General features: G+C 34.9%; 1 protein-coding gene across 3 annotated transcripts in view; it reads right to left on the minus strand.

Annotated features, from left to right (window-relative positions):
• Nucleotides 1-27,670, minus strand: part of DPYD (dihydropyrimidine dehydrogenase) — an 869,175-nt gene that overhangs the window by 807,694 nt on the left and 33,811 nt on the right. For 2 of the 3 annotated variants that reach the window (XM_011284844.4, XM_045036248.1), the window contains exon 2: nucleotides 22,077-22,187. The exons of the other annotated variant lie outside the window; for it this stretch is intronic. In XM_011284844.4, the coding sequence (XP_011283146.1) occupies nucleotides 22,077-22,187 (111 nt within the window). The remainder of the gene's footprint in view (nucleotides 1-22,076; nucleotides 22,188-27,670) is intronic. 3 annotated transcript variants of the gene reach the window in all.

Genomic DNA, 27,670 nt, shown 5'->3' on the forward strand with positions numbered 1-27,670 from the left:
AGAGTAAACCATAATGTAAACTACAGAGTTTGGGTGATAATATCAATATAGTTCACCCACTTTTAATTAATGTACATTCTGGTGGGAGATGTTGATGACTGGAGAGGCTATACATGTTTGGGGAACAGGATGTATATGGGAAAGCTCTAGCCTTCCTCCCAATTTTGCTGTGAACCTAAAACTGCTTTAAAAAAATAATGTCTTAATTACAAAAAATCAAAGGGGTCAGAAAGAGTAAGTCACTGGGGAAACAACAGAAGTTGGAGTAAGAAGGATAGCAGGAGGTTATGTAAGAAACTGCAGGCTGTGTAAGGAATGAATTGTATTCAGAGTGAGATGGGAGGACATCCTCTGTTTTATGCTTCAAAATAATAATAATACTTTTTTTTTTAATATCTGAGGACAAGGGGAGAAGCAAAAAGATCAGACAGGAGAATACTTAAGCTCAATACTGCCCTTAGATCTGTGCAAGAGAGGGTCAATTTGGAGAACCCTCATGTCTCAAATATATATACACACATGATATATTTATTGAAAAACAAATACCTGCTTCTGTCATTCTGAAATTGGTAGTAAGAGCTGACACAGTTCTAAACTCTATCATAACTCAAGACATCATTCTCATAGACAACCATTCAGGTTACCAAGAATACTTTTCTGTATCTTCCATCCTATGTCCTTGAAAAAAAAAAAAAGAGAAAAACATGAAAAACTGTGGGCTATTCCACTTCTGACAAATGGAGATGAAAGCTATTTTTGAATGAAGAGAAGACCTGAGTTTCATGATCGAGCTCCACGTTGGGTTATGCGCTGTCAGTACTGTGGGCACTGTCTGTGCTTGGGATTCTCTCTCTCCCTTTGTCCCTCCCCCACTTGCACGCACAACCAAACAATATAGCAATCTTGATGATCACAACATAATCTGTGATTCTGCTGAAATAAAGGCAAGAAAAGATAAATTTTATAATATAAATATATATATTAATTTATAAACTGTTTATAAACATGTTTATTACTTATCCAGGTACCACCAGCCCACCAACAGAACAATCCAAAAGCCACACTTTTCAACTTTGTCATTACGAATATATATTTGTTAAAGGTGAGTGGTAGAATATACTTTATTTTTGTTTTGCTTTATAGATTATAAATATTTAGACATGATATCTGGGCCTCTATTTGTACTCTTGCCTGAGCCAGACAAATATCTACACAAGGGTAGTAGTCAGTATGACCAGGTATGGTTGTACAGGTTGTGCACATAACTCTAAGAGAAACCACTCACACAGATCAGAATATAAAACCTCTCAGAGAGTTTATCATATAAATGAAGATCCCTTAAAGTGGAGAAGGTGCAAGGTTGTCTTATTCTGTATATATTTTGAAGGTACAGCTAATTTATTAACTGACTGGATACGATATATAAGAGAAAGTGAGAAAGCAAGGATCCAGTGCTTTTGGCCAAAAGAGTTAAATGGATAACGCTGCCATTTACGCAGACTCATCTGGCTAAAAAAAAATTTGTAAAAGTTTAGGTAACCTTAGAAAACACCTGCTGATGCTTTTCTGGTCCTTTTTTTTTTTAACGTTTATTTCTTTTTTGAGGGAGGGAGGGAGGGAGGGAGGGAGAGAGAGAGAGAGAGAGAGAGAGAGAGGGCGGGCATGAGCATGAGTGGGGTAGGGGCAGAGGGAGAGAGAAAATCCCAAGCCGTCTCTGCACTGTCAGCCCAATGAGGGGCTCAATCCCACCAACCCTGAGATCATGACCTGAGCAGAAATCAAGAGTTAACCAGCTGAGCCACCCACGCACCCCTGCTGATGCTTTTCAATGTATTTTCTCCTAAGGATAATGACAGAACAAGAGTATCTACCACAAAAATAGTTACTTCACCAATGTGATAAGATGAACAAGTGTTTTGAGGTTCTTGGAAATAGACTTTCTATAAACACAAACTAGAATTGCTATCTCCATATTACGTTTATGAACTTTTCAAATGATTTCTTCGCATACACGTTTTGTCTAGGTCCTTTCGTGATACCAACATTGTGTTAGAATGTTAGAGCTAAAGGGCCAGTGAAACATAAATGCAATGCCAGTCTTAGTAGGAAAAACATTTTCCTTCATCAACATTACCATTTTAAGCATTTCAGCACTCTTCAGTACTACCGAATTTTACTGATTTTTGCATGTAGCTTTCTAGATGTTGATTCCTATTATTAAAATATCTTTGTTTCTATTTTTAATTAATAACTCAATATTTTTATTTTTCAAATTATTGCCCTTGTGATGATACAGTAACATTATTGCTTTGAGACATTTTTCTGCCAGACACATCAAGTTGCATTTAATGTATTCAGATTGCTCAGTTGAAAATAAGTTTCTTTGGAAAAACTTCATTTGAATTTCAGGTAAACCCAGTAAAACTTGCCAGATAATACCTTGGTAATGAACACAGAACACATCAACTAGCAAAACAAAACAAAAAAGTAAATGCAGCAACTGTTCTTGCCTTATTGCAGTGTAGCACAAAAATATTCCAAATGTTTAATTTCTTCTTGTAAAAATATAAATATATTTTTATATATTCTGAATTATGCTAGGGCTTGCAGATGTCCAATTTCATCCACAGATGTTAATATATTTTTTTTACTAGCTGCATGACTTGGACAAGGAATTAACTCTAATCCTCTGCTCCCACATTTTAAAATAGGGATAACTTTGGTACTTACATCATTGAATTACTGTGAAAATTAAATATTGTTTCATTTCTTCTTTCAAGAGGGTGGATAGTATCATGTATTCTTTCATAAGCTGGTCCTTATTATCCTGTCTGTTCTACTGATACCATAATATGCACAGTGTGTTGAACATATGACACTGCTTTATAAATCTGTGAGGCTGTGCACACCGTTCTGCCTGGTGATGCCTCCTTTTCCCCTTCTCTTTCCCACTCTTTTAAGTCCTGCCGCATCTTCAAGATTCAAATTTCCCCTCATCTTCTCAGGAAATCCATTCCATTCTCTCTTGGCAGAGGTGACTGTTCTATAATTATCCAGTTATTTATTTAACAAATATTTATAGGATGTCCACGATTACCCATGTTTTAGAATTCATCTCTCCAAGACTTATCATTAGAATCTTATGTTTATATTTTGATTTTCTACACTCTTCATCTTTTTATCATCAGGTCCATGTCCAGTTTGTTGAATGAATGAAAGGAAGACTGAGATGCCACCATTTCCACGTTTCCATTCATTTCTCTCTTTGGGGGATTAAATATTTGTTCAATTGACTCCTAATATTTCCCACCCAAATGATTAAAACCAGCATACCTACAATAGCATTCATTATAAAGCAAGCAATGTTTCAGTGCCTGAGAAAGTATACTATGAACTATTTCCTATGAAGGTATAAGATGAATGCATCAGAAAGAACGTTTTACAGAAGATATGTAGGAATGTTCAAAAGAATACTAGCTGTGAAAAAATTGTAAGAAAGGGTAAGATATTTAACATAAAAAAAAAAAGCTTAGTGCATCTGATAAAACCTAAACATAGCAAGCAGATAACTTGTCCAATGTATATCCAAAAGTTTGAGGACTGGGGTAAGTTCTTTCAGCGTATTTCTGGATCGGGGTGAAGTTACCTTCTTGTCCACTTGCTTTCTTTTTAATACCTGTCTAGAGGCAATTCTGGTGCAGTGCAAAGCACAGAAGGTATGAAATTGTCAATAATCAGGAAAAAAGTACTCTATCACTAAATGTCTAAACAAGAACAATAACAGCAAAAATAGCAACTATAATAACAAAATCAATCAAGAACAAAAATAATAGCCACCAATCTTTGAGTGCTTACTGTGTGCCAGAAACTATGCCAGCTGGGAAAACAATGGGCCAACACAGCACCCATAGCTGTTGTTTTCCAGACTTTTAAATAATTTTCACAATGTCTGAAGAAACCTCAAACTTAAACATTATCTCTATTCCCATATCTTCTACTTTTATTGATGTCCCAAACAAACAAGCAGATTCCAAATTAATATTTTAAAGATTACTCATTAATTTTAAAATATTCCTTTTATGATGGTAAAATCCTAGTCAAAATCATGAGTTTATTGCCCTAAGAAAAAGATCCCAAATCTCTAAAGTGTATTTAATTTTTTAATACTCTGGATCCCATCTTATTTTATAGACAATTCCATCTCCACCTTTCCTTCTAAAACTCTTTCTACTGCTCTCAGACAGGAATCCCTCCTTAAACCTGAATTATCTATTTGCTCTTTGCCTCCCCAAAATACCAAGCATATTCTACATTCAAACCTCTGTTCTCCTTGCTGGACCCATAGGCCCTCTTTCTTTCATTCCCTTTTTATAAATCCTCCTCTATTAAATCAAAATGTAACGAGAGTTTAGAAAATTTATTCTAAATATGTGCAAGAAAACAGCAACACTGCCAAACTTTCTTAGGCAGTTCCATGGAGGAAATAATTTGGGCATATTGCTTGTTGATTGTAGTTTACAAAATGGCTAGCTGTAAAGCCAGAAAGGACCACAGAGAAAAAGAAGGCATGTAGATTAAGACCTAGAGATAAGGATAAAAAGATAGATAGGTAAAGATAATAGTATAAATTTCAATTCTCAAAAACATGAGAAATAATTTTCTATTACAAAAGTTTTTTTAACAAAAAAGTTTTTTATGAAAATGTATGACCTAAGTTTTATATTATAGCAAAACAGGTGGTATGGAGAAGGGACATGTGGAAGCAGTTGATTTCTTCCGATGAACACACCCATTGTTTATACTCATTCCAAGGCTTCTAATGATACTATTTCCTCAAGTTACCACCACTCAAATATTGTTCTGTTGCCCACTGGTTGCCATCTCCCCACATTCATCTATCACCAGGTTCATAAAGGGATTGAACTCCCGCAATATTCCTTGGACATGTCTGCTACCATTTAATTTCAATGATAATTTCTTGTCCATAAATCTTTTCAACTTGGGAGGATAAGCTTTGTTCATGGTGTCTACTCAGAGAGCTCAAAGATGCCTCCCAATGTGAGAGATAATTTAAAATAAAATATAACAAATCTAAAAACAAACTGATAAAAACAAGTAAACCAATAGACCATAAGGGCAAAGTCATACCATAAATACTATCTGTATTCCTACTGGAGTCAGAGAGAAAAGTAAATGGAAGGAATCCAAAGTAACCAACTAGACTTACTACGTGTAACATGCAAACAAACTAAAATTACTGTATCTGAGTTCTGTCTTTTACAGAATAAAAAAAAACAAACAAAAACTTAGAGACCCTATGATAAAGACTCTACTTAATCATGAAAGTCACATAGATATATGAACCTGGATTTGTTTACCAAATACTAAAAGTAAAAGTATACAGCATTTGAAAAAATAGAATAGTATCACTTTAATTAACATTTAATATTTGTAAATTATTACTAAATGATGTAAAATTCTTCAAAGAAATCCTAGACAAATGCTTTATCATCTGAACCATGAGACATTCCCCACATTCAAGGAAAAATTTAATAAAATAATACCATTTCGTGAGCATTTACCATGTGCAAAGACTTGTATTATGCCCTCTCTAAATGCATTAGTGAATTTAATCCTCAAAATAATTTAATTATATTGCCATGATTACTACTATATCCATTTTCATTGAAGGAATTGGAGCTACCTGACAGAGGTAAAGAACTGTACCCAAGGTCAAGTTAGTAAATGCAAAGACATGATTTGCACCCAGGCAGCCTGTCTCTAAGAAGCAGCTGATTACATTATACTCTACTGTCTCTCACCATATAAAATTTAACTATTCTTATTCCTTAGTCCATTCTCCTTTTCCTACTTAATTATATTTTACCATATTCCCTAAAAATAATTATAATTTTACCATAGTCCCTAAAAATAAACATCTTTTTTTTTTTCTAAGTCATTAGAATTTGAAATATGCCACTGTGCTTCTTAGGATTTTTTGGTTGTTTATATCTAAAACCTGTTTTAGATAGTTTAAGCCAAAAAAAGGGAGACTATATCTGGATATAAGAGTATCTCACAAAAGTTGCAGAACTCTCCTTATAAAAAACCATGGGTAACCCAGGCAGTTTTTTGTCTACATCTATCTCTCTCTTCTCTTTCTTCAAACTGGCTTTTTTTTTTTCTTTTTATTATACATGGCAGGTAGAAGATGGCCACCCTGCCAACACCCAGGTTTCAATTTTTTGTTTGTTTGTTTCCTGCTAAAACAGCTCAGAATGAAATAAAATCTTTTATCCCAGACTTCTAGGACAGAATCTGCTTCTCCTGGCTGTGGTCAGTTTTCTCAATTAGATTCAGGTCACCAGATTTGAGGTCTGAGTCAGGTGGTACAAATAGAGCTTCACGAGCCCATACCTACACACCTGTGAATTTGAAGGGGCAGATACCCTCAAAAGTATACACCACTGTCATTATTTATCCCAGAATTTATAATAAAACCTTTGTTTCTTGTAGTAAAGAATCTTAAAACTAAGGAACATAAAAAATAGAGAACTCAATCCTAACAGGTTGCACATGAAGGGAATGAGAATATGCTTACCCTAAAATATACCACTTCAGTATAAATATCATTTTGAGCTGAAGGTGATTAGGAGAAGGCAAACACAGAGTTCTTTGCCCTCTCCCCAGCTATCTGCCTAAAAGCAGGGCATGAATATTCCTTTGTGAAAATGTTACTCCTTTCCTCTCCTGTACCAGAAAAACCATGATCACTGTAGACAGAAAGTCAGTACTGAGATGCACAAAAACCTTACTAAAATAACTCTTATTTTCTATTAGTTTCCCCCCATATAGTCACCTTTCCACAATTAACCACCGTGAGATACCCAAACCCCTTTTTCTTTGCCTTGCCACGTCTCCACAATTTATCATCCACTGTTAAAATGGCATATAGGGCCGATAAGTCTAACTGCTTCTTCGGGTCTCCACTTCTTTTCTATGAAGGTCTCCAATGCACATAAAAATAAAATATCAATGTTAACCAAAATGTATATGCCTTTTCTTCTATTAATGGCTTTTGCCAGTTTAATTCATAATTCTCATTAGCTAAACTAAGGGGTAGAGGAAAAGTTTTTTTTTCCTCCTATGTACTATACATTATTGAAATACATTATAAAGATAAATAGAGACAAACAGATATTTGGAGTTATACATTCAAATGCTGATGTTGAAATTTTAAGCACTGAGTCAATCTGTAAATGTTACATAGATTAATTAATGTTTTCAGGATATTCTCATGAAATGTTCTGGAGAACAGGTTAGTAATATCTAAATTGATATTAAAAATTCTGAGAGAAAAAAAAGAGAAAAAATTCATCCTGTATTATTAAAAACTACTGAATCCAAAGCATGATCACAACCTCTGCATGGTACATTTTTTTTGGTTGTTAATGCAACTCTAGAGACATAACACTAAAAATACTCTGGTTTAAAGAAAATAAAAAATGCAATGCAGTTAGGATGTGCTGAGCTTGATTGGATTATATGAAAATCCACATATTTTTAAATTCATAAACTTCCATAATTGAGGACTACGAGACCAGAGTTCCATATTTTCCATTCATACTCAATTTTAAGTGTGTGACTGTAAGAGAGTCTTTTTCATGCTATTTTTCTATGGTCCCTGATACTCAGAGTAATATACGAAACATTAATGTTCTGAGTTTTGTGAGTATACAGCATACACCAAATCCTTACAGAAAGAAAAGCTCCTCAATTCCTAATCATTTCAATAGGCTCTAATGTAATATTTCCCACATTGCAAATCACAGCACTTTATATAAGGAAATCAAGTCTGTCCAAGTGAGCTCTATGGAGTACAGCCTGCAAAGACATCAGTTCAAAGGATCAGATGTCAAAGTGCTCCCTCTAATGTCCCTTAATCATCACTCCGATTAGTGACTGAATAGAACTGTGATTAAAAACGCTGCTGCCATTGTCTACCTATTCAGTCGTCTAGCATTCTACGTAGGTTCCACCGATTAGTGTTTGAATAGGGGAACGATTAGAACGACAGCTGCCATTGTATGCCCATTCGGAAAACAGCAAAACTCGCATATTTATTTGCTATGAGCACCAAATAAATGTTTTGCAAAGGTAAAATATACTATTAGGCTCTAAAGACAATTTAGCTGATTTCTTTTGTTCAGAGCACTCTATTTTCCCATATGCAAAGATATTTCTTATTTGCAAATACAGTAATACGCTTCATTAATATCTTTTAAAATATACATATTCTGTTTTTATAGACATAGTCTTAACACACATCTGCTTTATTATATAGTACTTATTGACCTACAATACATCATACAATTCCAGTTTAATATTATGACTATCCAAAGAATTTCTGTGTAAACAAATCAGTTTGGTTCCAGATCTTTTGGATCCCTTCTCAATATTCTTAGATTAATATGCAATTCATATGAACAACTTCTCGAAAAAGAAACTTCCTTGTCAACACTGAGAGAAAACATTTCATTTTCAAGCCATTCTAAGAGAGGGGGTGTTTTTTTAGGTTAGCACTTAGTACCCTACAGGGGCTCACCTAAGGGAGAATCAGACAGGGTAAAGGCCCCAAGTCAATGCAGACCTGCAGACTGTGATGAAAGTGGGCAGGGACAAGGCATCATGTTGAAGGCTTTTTGGAAAAGGGAAAATGTGGCAAAAAAAATTCACAGGAAGATAATTCATTCTTACTTCATGCATATATTAGTCAGTGTCCAAAATAGCTGGCGTCTCTTTCTGTTTCTCCCTATCTCTTTCTATGTGTCTTTCTCTCACACTCCCACCCCCTGCAACACACACACAATATGCTGCCAGGAAATTTCTGGGCAATATAGGAAATGCTCTGTTTTTCATTACTGTTCTTAATATCTTCCTGTTCATTATCTCTCCATGTTCTTTCCATATTTAGTTATGCTGTTCTGCATCCACTGTCATGATGGACCTACATGTGTAGTAGCAGAAACAGACCAGGGAGCATCAACGCTTCAATGTTAATAATGATAATCAATAACACTTGTTGAGGAATATATATGCCAGGTACTGTTGTACTGTACTATGCAAATTGACTCATTTAATCCCAACAGCAAGTATATCGGGTATTTTCTATTATTATCCTCATTTGACAGAAGAGGAAATGGAGGCAGGAAGAAATCAAGGAATTTACTTAAGGTCACACAGCTAGTAAATGGCAGAATAACTGAAACCAATTAGTTTGTCTCTGCAGCTCACTCTTAACCAACCTTTCTGCTGATAGGTCATCCCTTCTGGTTCCACTGTCTTCTCATAAGAAAAAAAGAACCCTCAATGATAAGGAAGCTAACTTACAAGACAAAGTTTTCTTTCTTTTTGCTAACAAAGCTAAAGAAACACACCTTATACTCAGGGAAGTGTTTTTTTTTTTTTTCCAATTCAACTTAAACCCTGACTAGATAACTACATTCCACTCTAATTAACAATAAAATTGGTATTTAAAAAAATGCCACTTAACCATTATAAAATTTCAAACTAAAGAGCAAAATAAAAGAGGGCTGATGGCTGACAATTACAAATGAGTTTAATTTGTGTGTCACATGGACATGGAGAAAGCTGTGATCAGTCTGAAATAAATAATTAAAGCAAAACTCTGCTGTTACAGCCTAAGGAAATCAAAAGTTAACACTTTTCTTCTTTTTAGTCAATTAACATTTTATTACATATTTCTGCCTGGAGACTAAATCTCTGGCAATACTGGTCTATGTGTGGAATGCAACACCAAGAAAATACATACACACAGAGAGAGAACCCAATATGTGATAAAACTCAACATGATGCCTTGGCCCTGCCCACTTTCATCACAGTAGATTACAGCATGTAGTAAAGACTGCTTTCTTAATGAGATGACATGCACTTCTCTTAATGAAATAACCAGATTATAGAACTTTGCAAAACATGTAATCATTAATATCCTCTTCAACATTATCAGTGCTATTGTTACTTGTACCAGTCCTTGCTGACCTCTTCTGTCTCATCACTTCACACTTAGCCTCACATTCTATGCTTCAGCCCTGCAGACTCAAACTGTTTCAGTACCTGAGGTTCAGGTACTCAAGTCTTCCCAATATGTGTTTTCCATTCTGGTGGGAACCCTCTTCTTTGTCTTTCCCTCCTCCATCTGTATTTTCAACTTCAATTCTGCTTCCTCAGGGAGGCCAAGCTTGAATCCTGATACTGAATTCTATACTTTAGCTATAACTCCCATGGTTGCCTGCACAGGCAACACCTGATTGTGAATGACTTTAATGCCTGTGAGAAAGACTGTAAGTTGTCAGGACAAGAAAAGGGTTTCTCCCTTTCCCTACCACTTTTCACAGTGACAGACACATAGTAGGTCTGCCATTAATACTTCATAATTAATGAAACCATACAAGGCAGATTCCATGAAATACTTATACTATGTGACTCTTAAAATTAGGCAGAATAACTGATCTCCTGTATTGTAGTAAAGATATAGAAAATGTGACACATTAATTCTTCTTTTAATGTTTATTTATTTTAATGTTTAATGTCAGTGCAGAGTCTGACATGGGGCTTGATCCCAAAGACCATGAGATCATGACCTGAGCCCAAATCAAGAGTCAGATGCTCAACTGACTAAGCCACCCAGGTGCCCCACATTAATTCTTTAAGAGGGTTCACCTATGAAAAGTAACTTTTTTCCAACCATTGGATTAATGTCTAACAATGTTCAGGAGATACTTTTCATAGTTCATAGTTCATATATAGACAATGAAAATTAATCAATGATCATATTTTAATTACTGATTCAGGGTATACTTTGTATTCTTAAAGAAACTGAGATTGCCCAAAAATCTTTTTAAATCCATAACTAGATTTTAACACTTACAGCAAAAATGCCTTCCTATAAGCAACAGGCTACTATTTTAAAATAATTACTGGTTATGTGTCAGAAGAACCACCTCAATTCCAAAATTATAAGGTCTACATATGTCTAAATTACCACAAAGCAAGATTTTAGGCTCAGAATCCCTATTCTACTTAAATTTTTTATACTTTGACAAAGGATTTTCAATCAAATGTCACAGTATATTTTTCTCTCTATAAAATTTTTCCTTGTGCTGAACTTTAAACTTGCATTTTTTTAAAGGATCAGTTTCTTCAAATCAATGTCTATTCTAACATATACACACAAAATTAATTACTAAACTTATACAGTGATGTCTTCTAATCTTTGTTAGAGGTATGGAAGAGACTTTCCAATAAAGACCACTTAAAATATTCTTATTTTATTTTTATTTATTTTTTTTTCAATGTTTATTTATTTTTGGGACAGAGAGAGACAGAGCATGAACGGGGGAGGGGCAGAGAGAGAGGGAGACACAGAATCGGAAACAGGCTCCAGGCTCTGAGCCATCAGCCCAGAGCCCGACGCGGGGCTCGAACTCCCGGACCGCGAGATCGTGACCTGGCTGAAGTCAGACGCTTAACCGACTGCGCCACCCAGGCGCCCCAAAATATTCTTATTTTAAAACAAACTTATTTTTTCTAATTCATTACAATGTGCTCAATACATTTAGCAGGGTAATTGTCCTTAAAATATAAACAATAAAACAGTGTCAGATTAATGATTCCAAATCTCCAGTAATACCTAATGTGTGGTAGCATTAGGAAGTTAATGTAATGACCAGAGAAACCTACTCAGTCAGCTAGCCTGGAGTTCTGGGACCACCAGTGCCATCCAAATCCATGAGTCCCTATGGCAGATCGCCAGTTGCTACCCAAGTTTAAACATTCATAAGGACATCTCCAGGTCCTGACAGGCTGGTATCCCCAGGACAGTGTAAGCCCTTTGATTGGCAGCTGTTATCAGGACCAGTACACAGTGAGGTAAGTGAGGCATCCATGGCACAAAATTTAAGGAGGTACTCATTTTCACGGTCTTGCAAGTACTATCTCAGTTTCCCAAAATGGAGTTCTAACTGGCCTTGCCTGTCTTAACCCTTCTTCCTTACTTTCTCTGACCCAAAATAGAAACTTACTCCACCTTCTCTCCCCACTCCCAACACACCTCATTTGAGAACCTGCTGGATGGAGAATAGGAGATGATCATGAATTCTGTTAGATCCAAATTCAAAATCAGACTTTATGGGATGGGGAAGTTTTACTATAATTCCTTCTCCTTCCTCCTAAAATGTGCACATGTTACGCAGAGAGGCCACTAGTTTTCATTTCTTGAAGAAAAAGATGTAACAACAGAAAGCAATAAGACCAAGAGAGCTTCTGTGAGATTTAAGATTTCAGAAGTCAGATTTTCAAGGAATCTGAAAGAACTTGAGTGATTGACAATGGATTTAAGAGGAAATGAGTAATGAGTTAAAAGTAAATTTTCTTCTCCACTCCTACCTTCCCATCTAAACTATATAAATATTTTAAGAATGGAAAGATAAGATGAGGATACATAAAAAAAGGAGGGGCCCAGAAATATTGGTAGATTCACAGAAAAAAAGATCATTGCCAAGGTACTCAGGCTGGCAAATAACTAGTCATGCACATGGAAATCATGAGCTCGAGAACCTATCAGATGAAGCCCCGGGAAGAGGTGACTGAACTATGGAAGTTTCCTGAGCCCCAATGCTGAATGACTGTCATGTATTCACGAGTGGCTTAAAAGTAGTACAGAGGCAGGGAACAAAAAGGGATCTCATGAAAGGGAATGAGGGATAATTCTACATCCCCCATGATGGTTAGTAAAGGAAACATAATGAAGAATCAGCTGGGCTCACCACATCTACCACACTTGTCACCAAATCCCAGGGAAGTCAGATGTTAGCCCAGAGAAATACGGAGGGGCAGGGGGAGCAGAGGGGTAAAAATTCTAAAAGTGACAATGACTAAGTTTCTATTCTTAGAAAAGCTCAAAATAGAATTTAAGTTTGGTTACAGAAAACTAAAGGAGGTTATATTTCCTGTATGCCTGAGTTTCTAGTCTGATACTTGTGTTCTCTATACAATGCATTTTTCACTTATTGAAGAAGGCAAAGAAGAAGGCAAAGAATCTTGGTTTGGGTTATTTTATTTTTATTTTTTTTTATTTCAGAAACCCCTTCAGGCACTGAGTCTATTTTCAGAAGAATGCTATTGTCAGCAATCAGGAAAGCAAGCTCAAGCTTGAGAAGTTGTTTTAAAATATGGTGTAAGAAGAGGAGAGAGTAGAACAGGAATTACTTTCTTACTGTGAATGTGGTCAAAAATTCATTTAACTTTGGAGCTTAAAAAAAGGAATTCATATTGTGAATTTGCTATATGTCAACATTGGGACCTGCATTCTATGTCAAGTTAACAGAGTCAGGTAGCTGGGTTATCAAAGCAAGAATAATTCCACCTTCCTTTTCTGAATGAGGTTGAGTGATTATTAACTATGTAGATTTTATTCCTTAATAGTCATGTAAGCTTGAGAAGGAAAAATGGACCCCAGCACATAAAGCAAATCATAAGGATAATTTCCAAAGTACAAAAAATAACCACATTTGGAAATCATGTATTAGAAGAAAAGCACAATGACCTGTCCTTCCTTGTAGGAACTCTCTCACTTCTTTCATGGCTCTCATCTCACCCCACATGGTGTTTCTTAGATAAATTCTCATCTCTGCCTGCCCTTGCCATGCTGGTATTCAGTGTCATGCTAAGCCACACTGCAGCCTGAGGCAAAAGGAAAGAGGTATGGTTTTATATACATGTTTTACATATTCTTGGATTATTTATCTTGTTTACTGAGTCTTTCAGTGTCCCTTACATTTTGTACCTCAAGCCAGTACCTCACTTGTCTCTCCTAATCCCACCCACAGTTCTCAAAGATCTAAATTCCAAACTCTTCCCACTCTCTATACTTCCTGGGAAACTCTATCTACAGGCTTTATACCCACATATACTCTGATGACTCAAAACTTTTCACCTTCATTCCTGACTCCTTTACTGAGCTACAACTTTTGAACTAAATAGGATATACCCAGGTACAAGAAACAAAAGATCACAAACTGAATTCATTATTCTCCTCAGTTTTATCTTATAAACAACTAAATGTACACATAAACTCTCAAGTCATATTTATTTTACCTCCTGTTACGGACTGAATATTTGTGTCCCCTCAAAATTCATATATTGGAATCCTAACACCCAATGTGATGATATTATGAGATAGGAGGTGATTAGGTCATGAAAGCTGAGTCCTCATGAATGGGATTAGTGCCCTTATGAAAGGTACTCAGGAACGCTCTCATCTCTTCTGCTATTTGAAGACACAGCAAGAAAACGGCCATTCACGAACCTGGAAGCAGGCCCTCACCAGACACCAAATCTGCCAATGCCCTGATCTTGGACCTCCCAGCCCACAGAAGCATCAGAAATAAATGTTTGTTGTTTAAGCCATCCAGTCTATGGTATTTTTTGCTATAGTAGCCCAAGCAAACTGACATAATCCTAAATACATTCAAATTTATCTTCTCTCCTACATACCCACTGCCCCATATTCTATTGTCTTCTAGCCTTCTACACAAGTCTGAATTTTACCTCCCATTTTCCTTATTAAATCCATCTTCCCCTATGAAAGTTAGACTAATTCAGCCAAAGGCAAATTTGACTGAATTACACTGATAATTAAAACTCCTTAATAGTTCTTCCTTTGAAAGAGTACTATTGTTATTTATTGATATTTCTGTCTTCTTCAAAAGAATGTGAGACCTTCTTGGCAAGGCCTATGCCAATCAAATTCATCTTCATTCTACTGTGGTAAGTGGCACAATGGCTGGCCCATTTTATAAACAGGCAATGAATGCAAAAACAAAAAGTAGTGACTAAAACTGGGAACCTCATCCAGGAAAAAAATAATGATTTATCAAAACCTACACATTACTGTAGTCATTTCCTAGAATGAAAAAAAAAGTCAATGATTTATTTTTATTTACTTATTCAAACAATTTTACTTAAAAAGATCTGGTGCCAGATTACATGAGTGCAACCTCTGGTTCCACCATGCACTAGTGGAATCCTGGACAGGTTTCTTAAATTTCCCTGTGCTTCAGTTCCCTTATCTGTGAATGGAAATAAAATACAATACCCTCCTCATAGGATGGCTCTGAGGATTAAATGAGCTAGTTCATTAAAAGCACTTTAGACAGATTTGCAATTAGCAAATTCTTACTATATACTATGGCTTATTATTATTTTTTTACTGTGAGCACTTACTATGAGTCACATGTTTAAAACAAAGTAGCTAAAGTTCTTAAAAATGTCTAATATTGGATGTCTTCAACTACCTTCTCTTTTTATTTTCACCCAGTTTTCTGATTTGTAACATTTTCAGGTCTTCAAATATTGCTAATGGAAAATGAGTGCAAAATATTTATGCAATTACGACAGTTCAGCATTTTCAAAAATGGCAAAAATAAACAGCAGTTATGGAACACCTGCTTAAAAGATACTGGAAATAACTGCTTCGTGCTTCATTAACCAGTATAAACACATTTGCCAGTTTAAATCCCCTACTGAATTCAGAATTTCCAATTAGTACTAGAATGGTATCAAACTGCCAAGGGAAGAAATTCCTGGGTAAAAAATTTCAGAACTGCCATTCGCAGAGCACTTTTACAGGTCAAACAAATGCCTATCTTCTAAGAAGCCTATAAATTTGTTTGTTAAAACTAAATTTGCACCTATTTTAATAAACAATTTCAGACTGGAATTTGTAATTTATTCATCTTTGAATGGCATTCAATACAGTGCCTGAAATATGGTTGTTTCCAGAACCAAAATGGACAAAGATAACCAGATATGAACAGAAGGTAATACAATGGCTCAAGAGAAACTTCTTCCCTGGGAATTCAAAGAGACCCAACCCACAACCCTAATGCACATATGCAAAGAGTGGTAAGTCAGTGATTATCTGAACTAAATCAAAACAGAAAATTATAAAGCCAAAGCAAAATAGTAAATTAAAAAAAGCATAAATAAATAAAACCTTTGTATTTGGTGGTCGGGAAGTTAGCTGAAAATGATCTCTTTGGCTATCTTCAGAAATGATATTAAGATTACTGGTAAAAAAGATGTGACAACCAATACAATCTATCTTTTCCTTAATTCTGATGATTCTATTTTCTAATAATCTTACTTGCCTTTTCTCAGGAAGCCAGGTGATATACTAAAAAGGATGTACTAGACCCAGATGACCTGATTTCTAGATCTGACTGCAACACTGAGTAATTTTAATATGCTTAAGTAAATCATTTAACATTTTCAGCATAGTCCTCATCAGTAAAACAAGGAGACAAATCTGAATTGTCTATTTACATTATGGTAAAAAACAAATGTAATATGCAAAGGTACTCTGGAAACTGTATAGCACTATATAAGAAAATATGTAATCCTTATGTCCAGTATATAAATAATATGTGACAAAAGGATCCTATTCATTCATGCATTCATTCGGCAGATATTTACTGAGCACCAACTATTCTAGAAGCTGGGAACACAGCTTATGCAACGGAACACATGATGAACAAAACACAAAAATCCCTGCCCTCCTACACTTTATATTCCAGCAGAAAAGGGCAGAAAATAAACAAAATTAGCAAGTAAAAAACAGTATATCAGTGATGAGTGCTAGAAGAAAAATTAAGCAGAGAAGTCTAAGGGGAGCTCAAAAGGGGGGCAGGTTAGAGTTTTAAATAGAGTGGCCGGAGAAGGCCTTGCTGAAGTGACAATTGTACAAAGGAAATTGTGAAAACTCCAAGTGAGCTGTAAAACCACTGAAAGATTCTGAACACAGGAATTTTAAACAGGTTTGTGTATATTAATTAAAGATTCTACCAGGAAAGGCATAAGCATGGAAACTATTTCAAGGCTATTGAAATAAACCAGATGAGAGATGAGAGATAATGGTGCTGGCTTAGAAAGGTTGATAGTGGTGAAGGAGGTAAGAGGTAACAAGATTTGGATATAGACAGAAATTAAAGTGAGGAGAGAAAAATGAGACCACCAACATAATAAGCCTTACAGAGAGAGAGAAAGATCTAAGCTCTGAGCATTCTAATATTTAGGGGTGAGAAGATGAGGAATAACCAACAATGAAGCCAAGGAGATGCTAATAATGAAAGAAGAAAACCAAGGAGTTTGATGTTCTATACGCCAAGTGAAAAAAAATATTTTAGGAACAAGAGAGTGACGCTGTATCAAGCGCTGCTGATGCAAGCCAAGATTTCACCCTTTGTTTACCAATTTCAATTCATTTTTCCTAAAAGCAAATTTGAAACAGGGATTTGGGTGCAGGTGATTTATGGAGCGAGGGCTATTCAGGAAAAGTACAAGAGGCATAAAGCAGGGTAGGAAGGAGGGAAACTTTCAAAGCAAGGACGCAGTCAGTGGTACCTTCTAGTCATAGCCAAAGCAATAGAGCAAGGCTTAGGAGCATAACAGCCCACGAGAGTTGTCCCTGTCTTGAAGCAAGTGGGCTAGCTTCCTTCAGGATACTGTCTTCGTCTTTAGTTTTCAGAAATTCAATTATGACATATCTTACTATGGTTTTCTTTGGGTTTCACACAGGTTTTTTGAATTTGTAGGTTTATGTCTCTTTCCCAATTTGGAAAGGTTTTAGTCATTATTTCCTTTTTGAGTATTTTTCAGCCCTGCCCTCTTTCTTTTCTTCCTCTGGAAAGTGAGAGAAGTCGTTGACATCACAGAGGGTAAGTGGGGATGTGGGCCCTTTCAGTTACTGGCTAGCTAATGGGGATGAAAGTACTGGCTCCCTATTCTTTCACCCAGCAGAGGTGTGTGGGCATCTCATTATCTCATTACAGAATGGAAGTCTAGGCTCTCTTCTCAGCCTTTATGGAATACATAGGGATAGGGCCACAGTTTTTCTTGATGTGTTTGGGTAGAGTAGACAACTTACGGTCTGAAGGTTTTCTGTCTTGCTAGGCTGTTTTTTCCCTGGTAATTTGGCTAGAGAGAGCAGACTTTTGTTAGGATTTGTGTGTGTGTGTGTGTGTGTGTGTGTGTGCATGTGCATGTGTGTGTGAAGTTAGTGTTACCAGTTCTCTAAATTCTTTAGTCCCAAGACTGAGATATTTCTTCATTTTCTTCATTTATTTTAGGATTTCTAGTTTTTCCAAGACACATGTTTTTTATTTAGTTTTATTTTTAATTATTTAATTAATTTAAGTAAGCTCTATACCCAATATGGGGCTTCAACTCATGACCTCAAGATTAAGATTCTCATGCCAGTCAGGTGCTCCCCCAAGACTGGGAAAAATGCAGAAAAAGGAAAACCCTAGGAACTCACCACTATTTCATTCTTTAGGTTCCATTTCTCTAGCTACTTGGTCTTCTCTCTACCTTTCAAAGTCTCATGTTTGTTTATATACATATAAGGCTTTTGAATTTAGAGGAGTGATTATAAAACACAAATATGAAAATTTGTAAAGTAAAAATATATTAGGGGCACCTGGGTGGCTCAGTCAGTTGAGCATCTGACTCTTGGTTTTGGCTTAGGTCATGAACTCAGGGTCATGGGATGGAGCACCATGTTGAACTCCACACTGAGCATGGAGTCTGCTTAAGATTCTCTCTCTCTCCTTCTGTCCCTCTCCCCCCTCACTCTCTCTCTCTAAAATAATAAAAAAAGAAAAGAAAAGAAAAGAAAAGAAAAGAAAAGAAAAGAAAAAAAGAAAAGAAAAGAAAAGAAAAGAATCTTTTGGTTATACTTTTAATCAATTCTTCATGCAAACACATAAGAACAATAATGAAAAGGAAAGGAGCCACATTCTTTAACTGCACTGAGAATAACTTTCAAACTTCGCTCCGTATTTGCACTTTGGGAATGAATTTCACTGTGTTTTGTTAATATAGGTGTGTCAAATAGAATTTTCAAAATGGTATACATCCAGAGCAATAAATCTGATCTTATAGATTAAGATTATTTTAACATGAATTTAAAGCTTTCATTTTTCTACTACTTGATTATATAAAACTTGAAATATACAAAAGTGCGAAGAAAACAAAGGTAATCACTATTAACATTCCATTATATTTTCTTTTTTTCTTTGTGAATATATGTCTAGGTGAATACGTGTGTATAAGTGCACACAATCATTCTTAAATATAATGTTTCATGCCTTTTCCTTATAATATATATTGTAAGTATTTTTCCAGATAATTATTTTAAAAATAATTTCCATGATTGCACAACTTACTGCTGAATGGATCTGCCCTGATTTATTTAACCACAACTCAATGCTTGGAATTCAGTGGGTTTTCCCCACATTTTTCTCTACCAAATAAATAATGTTGGGAAAAGCTTCTTTCTACTTAATTCTTTATCTACATTCCTAATTCTTTGTTTAGGATAGTTTACTACAAGATAAATTATTGGATGTAAGTGTTTGATAATTTAAAGATATTGTTATGGACTGAACTATATACCCCACAAATTTATATGCTAGAGTCCTAACCCCTAGTACCTGAGAATGTAATTGTATTTGGAGACAGTCTTTACAGAGATGACTGAATTAAAATGAAGTCATTAAGAGGGGGCCCTAATCTAGTATTAGTGTCATTAGAAGAGGAAATTTGGATACAGGCACACACAGAGGGAAGACTATAACAAAGACACAAGGGAAAACCAAGACAGAGGACTCAGAAGAAAACAACCCTGCTGACACCTTGATCTCAGATTCCTAGCCTCCACAACATTGAGAATTTCTGTTCTTTAGGCCACCCAGTCAATGGTACTTGGTTATGGCAGCCCTAGCAAACTAAGACAGGTGTTGATGAATATTGCCAAAAATACTGTCAAATTGCTTCTCTCAGCATTTGTGCCAATACATTTAATGGAGAAGACCCACCTCACTGCATCTTTACCAATTATTAAAAAATCTGATAAAATGAGACACTCAATTTACAGGATAACATTTTGGAATAAAATGCTAATTTCATAAAATAATAATAAAATGATAAGAAAGCCTCTCTTTCTAAATAGAACTCTGACCATAAATAGTTTAATAATATATAAATGAGACCTTAGAGAAGTCATTTAACTTATCAGGGTCAAAGTTCTCATACCTTTAAAATGATTTAGACTTGATAATCTTGAAGGGCTTTCTACATTTGAAATTTACATGACTCTTTTTTCAGTGCCCTGCAATTATTCACACTGTAATATAAGATCTTAGAGTCAGTATATCCTTTGATATAATTTAGACCACACTCGTCTTCTTCCAGAGACCTCATGATATTAGAAAGCAAATTCACCAAACTGGTACAAGGAAAACTGAACTCCAACCTAACTTTGCTATTAAGTGGCTACATAATCATCTCAAGTCACATCATTTCTTTGTATTTCTATTTCTTCTTTTCATTCAAAAACCTTTCCTGGATGTCCAATGACAAAAATTTTTGAATCAGATGAATACATACACAATGAGCACATACCCTCAATTTCCATCATCAAAGAGTTCACATGTAAGGAAGGAAGAAGTACATAAACTAAAATCGTTATATTAGACAGTATAAGCAAAGCACCAAAGAAGCCAATGTTAAATAAGCTAATACAAATAATTGTTTCAATAAATGATTTGAGAAAACTCATTTGGGGGAAACCAATTTTGGGAAATTGGGTAAAAAGGAAATTGATTTCCAATTTTAAAAAGGTATGCCCCCTAAAGTCGTATTTTAAATATTGCCTTCGAGTTTGTACTTAATCCCCATTTATGGCCTCAAAGTGTCAGCCCTGTGATAACCTCATAGAATCAGTTAAATAACATTTCAGCAATCAGTAATCTCAGACATTTTTCTCCTGTACTTCACTTGGAAATATTAAATGTTTATAGTATTCCCCAAATGTTGCTCATATGTTCCCCAAAACCACATCATACAATAGCTTGTATATGCCAGTGTACTCTTCTTCAGCTAAATTATATCTGTAATATGGAAACTCTTCTGTATCATTTTATTGTTATACAAAACAATTTTCAAGGATTTTAATTTAATTTTTTTCATCATAATAATTGTACTCTTAAATCCCCAACACCTATTTCACCCATTCCCCTCACCCACTTCCTCTGTGGTAACCATCAGTTTGTTCTCTATAGTTAAAAATCTGTTTCTTAATGTGCTTCTTTTTTCTTCTTTTGATTATTTGTTTTTTCTTAAATTCCACATATGAGTGAGATCACATGGCCTTTCTCTTTCTCTGACTTATTTGCTTAGCATTATACTCTCTATATTCCATTGTGTGTATGTATATATATATATATATATGTATATGTACATGTATGTATGTGTATATATGTACATGTATGTATATGTATATATATGTATGTATATGTATATATGTGTGTATGTGTGTGTATACACACACACACACACACACACACTACATCATCTTTATCCACTCCTCTATCAGTGGACACCTGGAGAGGGGGGCTTCCATAGTTTGACTATTGTAAATAATACAGCAACAAACATAGGGGTGCATGTGTCTTTTCAAATTAGTGTTTTTGTATTCTTTGGGTAAATACCCAGTAGGAATTACTGGATCATATAGTAATTTTATTTTTAATTTTTTGAGGAACCTCCATACTATTTTCCACAGTGGCTGCACCAGTTTGCATTCCACCAATAGTGTAAGAGAGTTCCTTTTTCTCCACGGCCTCACCAACACTTATTGTTCCTTGTGTTTTTGATTTTACAAAAGAATTTTAAGAGAAGGTTTACGGATTTTTAAGACAATAAATTTTGGTACCACACTAAACATATAATTTTTTAGTTGTTTCAATATATTTTCAAGCAGTAAAATTAAAAACATCTTTGAGATTATTCAAATAAAAAATATCTAAAGCATGAAAAAAATTACAGCTGTACTTTACACATATTTAATTGTATTTCTAAGTATATATAAAATCTTGTTTTACAATGTATAGGATGAGATTATTTTCCATGTGAAACAATCTATCAGTGGTACTTACAGAGCAGTTTTTATCAGTATTTCTTTTCCAATGTTTCTTGTCTACTTTCTTGGCTGAAGTGGAACGCAGCGCTGCATGAGTTTGTGTTCGAGGATTTAGAGCCAGGATACTCTGAAGACAGTATAAACAACATATAAACATCTATGTTGGCATATAAAAAAAATCAAAATTTTATTTTAAGATTACTCACCACTCACTCCAAAGACTCATACTGAACATGTTGTTTTCTCCTTCTACTGTTGTAATTCCACCATAAGCTTATCTAAAGTAATCATTTGCTAGGTGATATACTCACTGATTTTATAAGAATACTTATTGATCATAATATGAAGGATTTAAAAATCACATAAACCATACTGAAGACTCTTTAAGATAAATTTTATACATAGTATTTTTAGATGAGAATGAAATCATAAAAGATGCATTTTATTTGAGCGTGTAATAACAACACTCCCCATTTTAAGTTTTTAGAATTAACAAATTGTTTTCACATGCATTACCTAATTTAATTTAATAATAGCTACTATTATTTCAAAATTTTGGATAAGCAAATACATTCAAGGTGCTTAAGTAACCTATTTGAGATCTCACAATTAATATGCTAAAGGGACTGAATTAGAACTCAGTTCTTCTCTGTATTAAGCTTATATTCAAATTTACCTAAAAAAAGACTATATTTTACTATGACTTTGTGACGTACAAAAGCAGAAGAGAAAACCTTTTTAACTATGTATGCAAATAAATTAAATGTCACCTGAAAAACTCAATAAAGAATTAATTTCAAAGTACTGTCTTAAGAGAGTATTTAAAAGAAAACCACCAGAGGTCTTCCAAAATGATAGCATGAAGACTTCTTTAGATAAATTCCCCAACAAAATGTAACTGATAAAAATTAGTAAAAATAAGAATCCTTCAAAGTCTCCAGAAATCATCCTAAAGTCAAATAGCAAATGAAGAAACATTTGCTCAAGAAAAATCTACTAAGAATTGGTAAAAACAGTGAAGGTCTATGGCATTTGAAGAATGGCCTGTCCACCCCTCCACCATGCCACAGCTCAGTAAACAGAAATTCTACCTCAGGTGAGTGCAACCAAGAACACAAAGGTCCATCTGCCCCCAGCTTCCAGTTGAGTGTATGGTATTTCCCAGAGAAGGGCAGACTATTAGCATTTCTCATTCCCCCATCCCCCCCCCCCCCACAACCCACTATGCAGCAACTAAACTCCAGAGAGTGCAGCTGAGAAGGCAGGAGCTCCCTTGCTTCACCTAGTCCCCACTCATAGAGCAGAGGTTCTACCGCACATGCAGCAAACATGCCAATTACATGGAGGACTAATCACCCTCACCTTAATTTATTCGAGGTTTGGAGTTAATATACCAGGAGAAGCAAACTGAGATCAGAAGGTACTGCCTATACCAGTGTTCTGCTCATAACACAGGAGTGTCAATCTGGGAAAAGCAAGCCACTAAACCACCCCTAGCTCTGTAGCTGTGACTCAGGGATTTTTTTTTTGCAGGGGAAGAGGCAAGTCATAAGAACAGGCAGCTCCCCCTAAAACAACTGACTTTATTAGAATTAGTACGTGGGGAAGTTCAAGCCTATGGCTATTCTCAAAAACAGTAAATAGTTTGATGGCAAACAATTAAGAGGAGGGTGATAGCTTCATGAGAGCAATAAACTAAATCATAAGGCAGACAGTTTACCAGAGAGAACCAGGGAAAGAAATAGCTAAGAACAGCTCCCCTAGGATCACAAGAAACCTCAAAGACTCACTTCAAAAACTATTCCTGCAAGGCACCCAAATTTAATTGACTCATACTGTGCAGTAATTTATATTCCAGGACATTGTCAAAAATAATAGAGCAATCAGACAGCAATCAGTAGAAACCAAGAGCTGGGTGTAATACCAACAGAGGTGGGCAGTTTTAAGAAAAATTGGGGAAAAGGCAAATAAAGCCCTGATAAAACCATTAGCATCCCAGAGTTATTGTGCATACGCCCAAGACTTCACTTTATGCAAATACAATCAGAGGTTCACATCCATTAGCATCCCAGAGTTATTGTGCATACGCCCAAGACTTCACTTTATGCAAATACAATCAGAGGTTCACATCTTGGGAGAAATAGAGTTCCCTAAAATAGTGCATCAAGTCACTAAACAAATAAGCAAACATCAATAAGCCCCATTTTAGGGGAGAAAGGCTACTATCCAGAACTGTACAATATTTTATCTAAAATGTTCAATTTTTAATAAATAAAAAAAGTTATAAGACGTTAAAAAAACAGGATTGTGTGACCCACACAAGAAAAAAAGTAAACAGAATCTGCCTTCCAAAGGGCACAGGTATCAGATTCAACACAAAGACAAAGCTTTATCTGTGGTATACTCTACCCAAGAACAGCAGAATCCACACTCTTCTCAGATGTACCCAAAACATTCTCTAGGACAGATCATATGCTAAACCATAAAAGAAGCCGCAATAAATTTTAAAATCATATGAAGTAGTTCTCCAAACATAATGGAATTTTTATCAATAACAGAAAAAATTGGGGAAATTCACAAACAACATAGATGAACAGAAATATTATGCTGAAAGAAGCCAGTTGCAAAATATCACATATCATATGATTTCATTTATATATAATGTCCAGAATAGGCAAATATATAGAGACAGAAAGTAGGCTGCGCTTACCAGGGGTTGGAGGATTAAGGGGAAATGGAATGACTGCCAAAGAGTACATGGTTTCTTTCTGGGCTGATGAAATTGGCAGTGGTGACAGAAACACAACTATCAATATACTAACAGCTTTTGAATTCTATACTTTGTATGAGTGAATTGTGTGGTATGTGAATTATACCTCAGTAAAGCTGCTATCAAGTAAGAAAATAAATAATCACCAAATACTACATTCAGGTTTCACTGTGTGCTGTATTCACTCTATTAAACATCCCTGGGACTTACTTTATTAGCCCAATATAAGTGAAGATTATTTTTTGTAATTCCTATACATGATGAACATGAGATTTCTTCAAAATTTACCAATTTAGATGTCTCTGTCTTCTGGATAACAAACACCAAATAGAGCTATGAGTTTTAAATGGTTTATTCCTTATGATGATATAATGCCAAAATAACATATTAATAAGAGCCAACATTTAAAAATATAACCTCATTTTTATACAAAAAAAGTTGAAAATACTTTCCTATTATACAATAAATGTGGTTTTTTGTGTAGTTATTCAAGCTTGAACCATTACTAATCTCATACATTAATTCAAACTGATAAATAAGAAGATGACATTTTTTAAAGGTAGTTATTGTGACCAACATTTAAAGAAAAAAAAAAAAACACTGGGTAACAGGCAAGATGGGTCCATTTATTTTAGTTTTTATTTCACAATCCATATTGTGATAAATGATTATGTTTATCTATGTCAGCATAGTAATGTAATTTTTAAGAATAAACATTCTGAATGCAATTTATTGGCTGCTTATCACAGTAACTTTTCTTTTATATAGCATGAGTAGAAAGTATAACATAACATGACATATTGGGTTAACCTTTTACAGAAAGGCAGTGAGCTGAATTCAATGGATCTTGGGTAAAAATAAATTGGATTGTGGAGAATGGTTACCAAGAATTTGACTTAATGTCCCAAATGAAAAGTGATACAACATAAAAATTCAAAATATAAGTGGTTGAAGGCTGTTAAAAACAATTTTCCAAAGCAAAGACATTTTAAAAGTAAAAGTCAATATCATCAACAACTGAATAGCTGGCAGAATAATCCAGGGGAGTTCTAAATTGCATTCATCCTAAGAAATGATCAAAAACAGATCCTAACAAGGTCACAGGGCTCCCTCTCTCATAAATTCAGATTTTTAAGAGGGGCCTACTATGCCTTTCAGATATGGGGTATATTACTTATAAGGGGGATTTTCTCCCACACAAAGGATCTGACCTTTGGTTTTTCCAATCATTTTTAGTAACACAATAAAACTGTACTAGTGATTCTAAAGGCAAAAAACAAAACAAGACAAAAACAAAAAAAAACTAAAAACAAAAAAAAAAAACAGAATTTAAGAAAATTTCACTATACTATTTCATTTAGTTTAAGAAATGATAGAATATGATCCAAAGACAGATTTACATGTGAGATCAAAGCAGGGTTATGTGTTGTCACTGTGTTGTCTATCAACACTATGCTGGGAAGCATTGCATACAAACTAGAATTATGCATCTGAAGAGACTTTTCTTTACTCCTATAGAGGGCACAAAGAGGAGCCCAGATGGACTACAGTCACAGGCCCCCACTTCACAAATAAAAATATTAAGTCTTAGCTTAAAAATACCAAAACAGCAGTATTATTTGAGCTTGAATTACAACTGTAAGAAGCCACTTGGCCAACACGTCCGCTTTCTAAAAATGTGGCTTTGTTTTATATCACAGTATCAGTTATCTAAACATAATGCATCATTAAGCTTCCCTCACACTTTGCATTTTAAATTATAAACAAATGTTTCCTCTTCAATCCTGGTCATTACTATAATTCTGAGCCATTAACATGTTACACACATACTGACATTTCAGATTTACAGGCTGAACTTGGTAAATTAGATTTTATCTTATTTAAACTATGCTTAAATTTTGTCTTTGATGGCTTTTCCTGAGTTTTCCATAAGTTGTCTCCTACTGCCCATTGCATCAGATAAAAATAAAAAAATAAATATGAATAAAAGTAAAAAATCATGCTTTTCTCTTTTTCATAACTGGCATAAATATCTTCATTTCAATAAAACATTGTATTGTGCTTCCTTTTTTTCCACAGTAAATATTCTCAACTAACAGGAAAACAGAATTATCTATTGATTAATGCTTTTGTTGAGCATTTGTTGCTTCATCTAGACAACAATCTAACAAATGTTGCTCAATGAAGATCTGAACTTTTCATTACTTACTTGCTTACCAGTCTCTTGCTTATAAGCCCCAATCTCAGCCAATTATCTCACCCTTTCCAATGTCCATAATTAGTCATGGTGTAGGGTGAGTTTAAGTAAGTATCTTTAGGAATTTACAAAGGTGTCCTTGGTTCTTGGATAAGCTCAAAACTGCTATGATCAGTCTCATCCTGGGTTGGGAGCAGAAGAGGAGTGAATGCAGCTTCATTCTGCATCCTGTTCCCACACTCAAGATTACTCTGAAGTCTTCTGAAAACCTCGGAAATTCATGCTAAGCAGGCCTAGTAAAGGACTCTCATATTTTAATTATTATTATTATTATTTTAATGCACTCTGTTCTTTGGCCAACCTTGACATTTCTTTTAGGTTGGAGTATCTTTCCAAGTAACTTTTTTTGTTGTTCATTTTACTAGCTCTACACAAAGGCCAATTTTCCTTTTATATACAATGTCTAAGTCACTGCAGTTAATAATCAATGAAGAAAGGAGTCTATGACAGTCCTAAAACTTACAACTTTCATTCCATTAAGTATTCGCTAAGCAATATGCATAGTGTTTGAGGTTAAATTTGGGCTTAGGCCTTAGTTCTACTATTTTTGCTGGTTATTTAACTCTCAATCCCTCTACTTCTT

The sequence above is a fragment of the Felis catus genome, chromosome C1 (assembly GCF_018350175.1).
Source record: "Felis catus isolate Fca126 chromosome C1, F.catus_Fca126_mat1.0, whole genome shotgun sequence".
Classification (NCBI taxonomy): domain Eukaryota; kingdom Metazoa; phylum Chordata; class Mammalia; order Carnivora; family Felidae; genus Felis; species Felis catus.